The sequence below is a fragment of the Cariama cristata genome, unplaced genomic scaffold, assembly GCF_000690535.1.
Source record: "Cariama cristata isolate BGI_N322 unplaced genomic scaffold, ASM69053v1 scaffold37900, whole genome shotgun sequence".
In the NCBI taxonomy this organism is placed as follows: domain Eukaryota; kingdom Metazoa; phylum Chordata; class Aves; order Cariamiformes; family Cariamidae; genus Cariama; species Cariama cristata.
This window is the reverse complement of record NW_009594785.1, coordinates 1-8488: the sequence shown is the minus strand read 5'-3', so window position 1 is coordinate 8488 and position 8488 is coordinate 1. Positions and strand designations below refer to the sequence as shown.

The following is an 8488-nucleotide window of genomic DNA, read 5'->3' as shown; positions in this document are numbered from 1 at the left end:
CCAGGGCTCAGCCCCCTATAAAGGAACCCAGACTGGAAGTTGTGAGCTTAAGGTACCTGTAATTCTCATCTTCCCACTCGGTGCCAACTGGAGCTCCGACTCCAGCAGAAGCAGCAGTGTTCGCACCTCTCAAAACTAAAGCACCATCGTTAATAAATCACTCCTCTCAAACACACACAGGAGGCAGCCTTCTCGGGGGATTTTACCAGACAACAAACACACAGACAACCGTTGGGAGTAAAAAAATATGTTTTTTCCTTTTAATTACATCAGTTATCAAAGAAAAAAAGCCGTGGTAACAAAAATACAAAGCTCTGAGGGTTTCTTGTTTTGTTTGTTTTGTAATAAGCTGAGCATCAGTGCAATTGTTTTAATTTAACTTCTGCTCCGAGTCTCTGCTGGCAGAATATGAGTAGGCTTTGCCCAGCACCAGACGGTCACGCAGCAGCTTGAAGAAGGCGTAGTAATTGCTGAAGAGGATCAGAGCCAGCGAGATAGTCTGGTGCCACTTCTCTGAAGAAATCAGCGAGTAAAGCTGGTAGAAGATGACGGCTCCTTCCAGCAGAATCAGGATGTTGAGGATTCTCAGTGGTTTGCTGAAAAAGAACTGTAGGAGAGACCGCAATAAGGCACCGAGCAAGGTCAGGCCTTTCCGGACGTGTTTTTGACAGGACGTGTGAGGCAGAGGCTTAGGAGGATTCCTCTGGGATTCCCCTCTGGGACATTTACCCATGAACGGCTCCGGACAGAGCCCCGGTTTGCAGGGGTCAGAGTCACCCTTCGGGCAGCACCGATGGGAAACGCAGGACTAGCGTGGAATGCTGTACCGAACCCCGGCCCTGGCACGGCCCACGGGCAGCCCTCCTGCTCGGAGAGCCAGCTCAGGCCGTCTGAGGTGCCAAGGACAAGAGGACGGTGACCCTGCTGAGGCACTACACCTCGGTCCCCAGAAAGGAGACGGCATCTTACGTGAAAGCGAAAGTGCGAGACGTCCGAGGGCACCGCCACGTTGTAATGACCCACAGCTTTGTAGACGTTCTTGCTGTGTTTCACTAACACTCCCTGCGGCCACATGCACTCCTCCGTCCACCTGCGGGAAACAAGCAGAGAGCTCTTATTTCCACTTCTGCAGCTGAAGCGGGGTCTGCTGCCTTCCCACCATCAGCCGGGATTAACGTACGAGCCGCTTCCGCAGCGCTGGCCACAGCCGTAAGCTGCCGTCATTTGCCAGGGCAGAGTCTGGCCCACCGAGGCACGTAACTACGGCAGTGACAAACGGCAGTTACCTGTGGCCAGACGCAGCAGGCGCCTTGCCAAAAATCAGACCTGCTTGCTGTGCTTGGAAGTGGACAGTACAGATAGCGTCTGTACGCTGTCGGATGTGTCAGCCGACAACTCTGCTTTCATTTTTCTTTCTCTCTCTTTTTTTTTTTAAGCAACAAGAGAAGGAGGAGATGGCTAGAAAGCTGAGCTCCCCATCCAACCTCTCTTCACGCCAACAGGCATGCCAGCTAAGAGAAAGCTCCAGCCCCAGCCCCAGGAGAGAGTTCCTTACTGATGCTGTAGGACGTTGGAGCAGAGGGCTGGATCGACCTTCTGCCAGCAGCCCAGGTGCGCTGCGGCTTTATGGAGCAGGTCACAGTAGCGCGCAGGTAAGAGGTACTGCATCAGGATCACCGACGTGCTGATGGAAACCAGAAGGAAGAGCTCACACGACCAGCGTTTGTCATAGTACTGAGTGGTCTGTGGGGGGACAAGGAGAACGTGTGACAACGTGTTTGGACTGCCTCACCTAACAAAGCCATCATAACACAAAGCACTCAGGCAGGTAAAACGAGGGCTTCTCACGAAGCTATTAATCCTGCTTGAAAAGAAGCGCCCACATAGGATGGCTGCTGTACAACTCCTGAACACACCACAGCTAAACATTTATGCTACCGTCACCAAAAATAGGGAGACAGTTCCTGATGCTCCCCTAGCTCAGCTGACAACGGGTGGGAGCACCAGCTCCTCAGGGGAAGGGGACTTGGGTTCATCCCCAAGGTCTGACAGATTTACTACATTTGTCTTACTGAACAACATATTAGCAACTTAACAGCTAAAAATCCTAATAAGGTCCATCCTCCTTCATATCGCCTCCCTTATTAGTCAATCCCCTTGTCCTGGAGCTCTGTTCTCACAGAAGGTCAGTGTGCGAAGGACTGGTTGGCCTGGAGTCCTTCTAGCTTCACGGGGAGGCAGGAGGAAGACACCGTTCCCTAACAGATGGATGCACACTCTCACGACAGTCAGAATACACTACACCAGGACAATATTGTCCTCTGTTATCTGGAGTTTAAGCAAAGTTAAACCTAGATGGTTTTGCTTCTTACTTTTCGCAAGGCCTCTGTAAATGGATTTGATACAGCTGCCTGCGCAGGCAGACCAGCCCCCTGACTAACCTCTCCTGTGTTCCAGCTAAGCAAGAAGCCAGAACCAGGTCTCCTCTCCGTAACCCAGCGTCCATCTCCCCACAACCCTCCCCAGCCAGCCCCACGCCTGGAGAAGAGGTGTCTGCAAAAGCAGCGGTGGCCCTTGCTCACCTTCACAAACCAGACCGGCACAAAGGCCACGTAGTAGGCACTGAGCATGGAGCTCACCAGCACCTCTTTCATCCGCCAGTTAAAGTCCATTTTCAGGTATTCCACCTCATTGCGGATGAGATCTGGGGAGAGGCAGCAGGCGTGAGTGGGCATGGCCTCCATGCCATACATCTGTCGAGTGTGCTGCTTCCAGGTTTCCTTCAGGACGGTCAGGTAGTCTCGGCCCCTGGAGTTCACCTCGCCGGTCTCTCTGGGACCGATGTTGGCCACCTGGGAGAAGAGGGCCGTCTTCCGAAAGTCACAGTTCAGCTGAAGGAAGGGAATGTACATGCCAAACCTGGAGCAGCAAAGTGCAGAAAGGCGGTTACTTCCCCACGTGCAACGCCTTTGCTGGCAGTACATCAGCATTACGATCACAGCCCCCTCCTAAATGGCATCTAGTACCTATATAAACTCCAGAAAGGAGCTTCACCAATCCGACCTCAAACATGAGCACCAAGTCTCAGATCTTTATGAGCTGCTTCCTCCTGCACCTAACAACGAGAAGGGAGCTATTTCCACTACTTGACTGGCAATAGAACTGGCTTCTTTTTGTTAGTCAACGTGAAGCAGGGAAGCTGTTTTGATTCACTCCACCCGGCAGAGGCACCTAAGAACTAAGGTAAACCAAAGACATGGGTTCTCTGAATACCATGAGAAAAGCATACAATCCTTTCCAGAGAACATGAGCAATCTAATAATTAATGCTTACATTAAAGCTGAAATATGGGCAAACGTTAAAAATATGCCCTGCCACCAAGAAGAACTGCGACACAGCAAGAGGGAAAAGGGTCGTTTCAGTTCTGTTACCAGGTAATCAAGTGCCTATTTACTTGCAGGCTTCATTTCAACTACACAACACCCGCTGCACTGAAGCAACATTAGAAATCACACATGAGTGACAGAAGAGATACTTACGGGTAACACAGGAACAGGAGATTAAGGAAAGAGTAGGTTCTGAAAAGGTGAATTATCGATCGACACAAACTCCAGCCTGTGCCAGTGAGAACAGCAAACCGAGTGATCACCAGGAAAATAGAGCGTGGCAGGGAGACTTTGCCACTCTGCGAAGCCTGCGGGGAGAGAAGAGCGAGCTGGGCAGAGGGGAGACTAATTCACTCTTCCTACAGGAAGCAAACAGTAAATAAGCAGCACTGAATCGGTAAAATCATATACATGAAGGAAGAGCTAGCGAAAGGCTCTGTTTGACTGCCACCAGGAAGGGGAGGCCTTCTGTAGGCTGGAATCTGGACCCTTCAAAACCCAGCGCCTCATTCCTCAAGCTGGAATGAGGAGAGCTCTCAGAGCCTCTTGTTAAGGTCTGGTAGTTACCACCAGTTACCCACTCCCCTGGACCTGCTCACCACAGAAAGCTTCTGCAGTCGGCACAAACCGACCTACACTGGTTCCTCCTCGCTACAGTCATTAAGAGAACAGGAAAAGAGCCAAGCACTGTTCTTCCCAAGGAAGAAAGCAGAATTACTAAAGTCTAGTTGAGACAGTAATTCAGAAACAATCACAGAAGGACAGAGAGAGTCATGAGCAATGGTTTGAGGCGCTCATTTCTGTTCTCTGTTCTTCCCATTAGAAACCATGCCTAGGTTTCTGCCTTGGACATAGCACTAAGTTCTTCAGAAAAGGACAGAAGAGTCTGGAACTGCAAAAGGGACACACGGCTTTACATTTCAGGAGGAAAGAACAGTTCTGAGATCTGCTTGGGGACTTTACCTCCTTCACAATAGCACCGATCAGCCGGCGTGCCAGGACGATTGTTGTCACTGTCAGCACGTTGAAGTCAATAAGATGAAAGTTCTGCGGTGACAAAACCAAAATGATTCCACTTTTCACCAGGCAGCAGAAACCCACATTCAACAGAGAAGCTCCCAAGTTATTCTCTTCTCCTTTGACTCTCTCTTCCAAGATCAGAAAGAGAATGCCAAGCAGCCAGCCAGTGCCCAAAATTTGCCAAATGAGAGTCACATGAGCAACCCTCCAGGGCTGTCGAGTCCCATTTAATTTGCCTCAAACATATATAGAAAATTTTATGTCTAATGACCCAAGAGACAGTCTGTGAATACCACAGGACAGCAGCTGTCCTTCGGTGCTTACCAACGACGTGTGCGAAGGCGGATGGGAGGGTGGGTACCACCACACTGTTTTGTAGATGTTGATGTAGTGGACAAACAGAGCAACGAGATGACAGAAGAAGAGCTGAAGTTCAAACAGCACGCTCCTCTCCACAGGCAGCTCTGGGATCTTACAGTGCCGGAGGGGGACGACTGTCTGAGCTGCCAAAGGTGGGCTGGATTTTTTTACCCGCTCCTACCAAGGTAAACCAAAAGGCAGCAGTCACTTCCCCTGAGATAAACACAGCCCTGTCCTCCAGGCCATGTACTCAGACTGTAGAAAAAGCTTGGTGGTCTAATATTGACTGAGAAACCTAAGCTGACTATCATCGTCAACGCTGCCACAAACCAGAAGTGTCAGCACCCTGAAGATACCTAGGACGACTGTTACAGGCAGATGCGAGCAGGAATTTGCTCAGCAAAAGCACTATTTGGAACCAGGCCAGTCTACAGCACCAGGTCCTTTGATATTAAATCCCTTGCGTTGAGTCAGGTTCAAAAGCCGTGGCTGTGTTTTGCTACTCAAGGGGCAACCAGTGGCCTTCGTAATTAATTGGAAGCTTTTAGGCCTCGAGTTGTTATTTACATTTCTAAGAGTGCTTGAACATGAAATACAGAGCAATTAAACACAAGCCCTTTCTCATTCTTCAACTTCTATTCAACTACGGAGGAAAAACAAGTTTAGTCAGAGGTGCATACTCCTGTGTGAGCACGCACACAATCCCAGACAGCAACCCTTTTAATCAAAGGGAAGGGAATTAATATACACTAGATACCTCTCTCCTGATTTGCAATCTCTAAATAACAACAGCCGAAGGAATCTGGGTGTGGGTTTCAAAGGAACTACAGAGCACAAACTACTATTGAAAAATCCCAAAACGAGACCACAAAAGTCTCGAAGTGTGACAGCAGAAAGACTTCAAGCCCAGGGGTGGACACCGGTGGATCAGTCCATGCTATTTAAAACAAAACGCTGACAGCCTAAAGTAAGGCCATGAATGAGGGGAAAACTTTAGGAAACTGAGCTGTCTCTCTGAAATCCCCAGATTCCCAAGCTGACAAGACTGATTCAGCTCCTCAGGGTTGATAAATCCACCAATAAACTCTGTTCCTGTACACAGAACAAGAATTCCTGTTCTGGTCCTCCAGAAAAGGGCCTGAAATATAAACACAAAGCTTTTTCTGCTTTGAACAGACACACGAGACCTAAGTGTGCTCTTGCAAGAGCGGCAACAAGGCTCTCATATGCATAAAGCACTTTGGGACTCCTCAGCCTGGACTGCTGTGTAGGTGATGGGGACAAAGAGACAGAGACAAACCTGGAGGTAAGCTGGGTGTGGATTTGCACTGCATTACCTACTTGTGATAAGGACCTTTGTGCATGCTCTCACAGCAAAGTATGTACAAGGTGGATTGCTCCACCTTCTGTGGCCTTGCAGTAACTTGTTTGAAATAACCGTATCCCTACAAATTCCTTGGCCTAGGGCCGTAAGCAGGGAGTATGTTAAGACAGATCTAACATTTTCTTTGCAGAGAGTTCATAAGGCACCTCCTGCTTACGCATTGCTGTCGGTGCTCTGCTTCTCCTTCCTCCTCTCTACCATAGTCGCAGAAATGCAACCAACCAGCTAGGCTAGAACCTGAAAACCAAAACGCAACCTACACATCACTTGACCTAGCTAAACTCTAGCCTAGAAATGCCTCGCCTGACATAAACTTCAAGGCACAGCAGATGCAAAAACCTGAACTGCACAGTCAGGCTTTGGATAAAAATTTGTCTCTATTCTTACTTTCCACTCAAAGGTCACTAAAGGCTTTTGAACGCTCCTGGAAGTCTGTCATGGTCTGAAAAAGCACTTAACAGTCTCAGGCAAATTAGAACCCACCTATCCCAATTACAACATGTAGTATGGATACTGCCACATACAGAAAAAGGATTTCAACTAGACACCTGGAGTTAATAAATTGCTGAGCCACAGGAAAACCAGCAGTGTGTGAGACGGGGAGATACCGGTGGCCTCACACCCGCCTCAGAGAGAGCAGCTGGCCTGGCAAGATGCGAAGACCTGGACGTACCTGGTGCGTGAGCGCACACCCGTGACAGAGGAACTTGTGGAATGGCCGGAGCCGCCAGCAGCCCCGGGTTCACAGAGGGGATTTCGGCAGTAGGACGTACGGTTAGGGCCCCGCCTTCCCCCTGCCATAACAACAGAGGGTGCGGAGGGCTGTTCTTCCAGGTGGCTTCTCTGCTCTTCACTGCGTGACTATGTCTTCAGTCCTTAAAACTGTAAGGAAGAGATTTATAATTAAGGCTCACCTGTTTACCACACCCCTGGTGACCAGTGGGAACTGATCACTCACGCTGCTAGCTTGCAGCACCAAGCAGGATAACGCAGCTTTGCTCAACCCTTTTCTACATCTCCTGTATTTGCCATGGGCTATAGATGCAGCCCCAGATAGCTCCTGACGCTCCTAGGACGTGCAGCAGCTTGTTAAAGCGCTGTGAATTCACTGAGAGTCTGAAGCCTAATGTATGCAGGCTTCCACGGAGCAGGAAGAAGCTTTTCATACCTCTCTCCCAACCCAAGGTAGTTTACAAGGAATTTAATCTGCATTGTTGGGGAGTTATCCCTGTTTTACAGGCAGAGCAACACACTTATGGAGATGCTAAACAATTCGCCCAAAGGATTCAGTAAACTGAGGATATTACCTAGGTCTCTTCTTGCCCAACTTTGTGCTGGAATCAAAGATTCACAGCTTTTTTAAAGGGACACTGCAAAAGCACACAAACTGGCTTTCTCCTTTTTTTCTCCTTTAAGATGGGAAAAAATAACTAGCATTTTTAGGGGTTTTGTTGTTGTTGTATGTTTGCATGTCACAGAGCTCAACGGGACGTTAGCCCAAAGTTAGCTTTTCCAGCGGTTGCTTGCCACAGTGTAAACAATAATACTAATACCAAGGTTTTAAAAACCTTCTCTGGATCCTGTTTAACCTTAGGAGAATCTACACAACCTAGAAAAGGGACAGGACGATAAAAAACTGTTTACTAGAATTGAAATCTGAGCTGTGAAGAAACTCAGATCAGGTCATATTAATTGCTTAACATTTCTTTTTCTGATTGCTAACTTCCAGTTTGCATCAGTTAGCAATTAGCATCTGGAATAAAAAAAATAAATTGCTGAAGGTTTAGAGACTGCTTTTAAACAAGTTTTAAGGCTTACGCTGAGCTCCAGAGTCCTCCAGCAAACTGCTGTACTAGTCCTGGACAAGGAGGGACAGGGTGCAAGGGGCTGCGCCTGGGGCTAGACCCAAGAAACGCAAAGATATCCCGAGACGGGTGTCATCACATGGGCCAGTGGGCACAGAGGTGGCGGCAGCGCTGGGGGAACTGGGGGGAAGTACAGAGCAAAGGGCAGAAATCCCAGTATGTGCTGTGGCACACAGAGTCCTTGTGAGCTGAGGACGCAGAGTAATTGCTGGTGAACAGGAGGGGCTGGGCACAGGGCCCCTCCCTGGATACACCATCTGTGGGGTACCCCAGATGGACAGGACCTTGCGGGGGGGGGGGCTGTGTGAAGACAGCAGGTTTGAGGCCCAGGACACCACGACAAGAGAGTCTGAAAGGGAAAAGTGGTAGGATGAAAGTGTGGGGCCTGGGAAGAGAGCTGGGGAGCGTGGAGGGGAAGGCTCAGGAGCTATGGAAGTGCAGTTCAGGGGCTGTGGGAGCTCTGGAAGGGCAGT

General features: G+C 49.2%; 1 protein-coding gene across 1 annotated transcript; it reads right to left on the bottom strand.

The window, feature by feature from the left end:
- Positions 1-231: 231 nt before the first annotated feature.
- Positions 232-6951, bottom strand: TMEM39B (transmembrane protein 39B). The gene is made up of 8 exons (XM_009699267.1): positions 6814-6951; positions 4731-4940; positions 4350-4433; positions 3540-3694; positions 2583-2919; positions 1556-1743; positions 970-1090; positions 232-607 (listed from the first exon to the last, which is right to left on the bottom strand). Exons 1-8 carry the CDS (start codon positions 6949-6951, stop codon positions 371-373), a joined length of 1470 nt encoding a protein of 489 aa, XP_009697569.1. The 3' UTR covers positions 232-370.
- Between the last annotated feature and the right edge of the window lie 1537 nt (positions 6952-8488).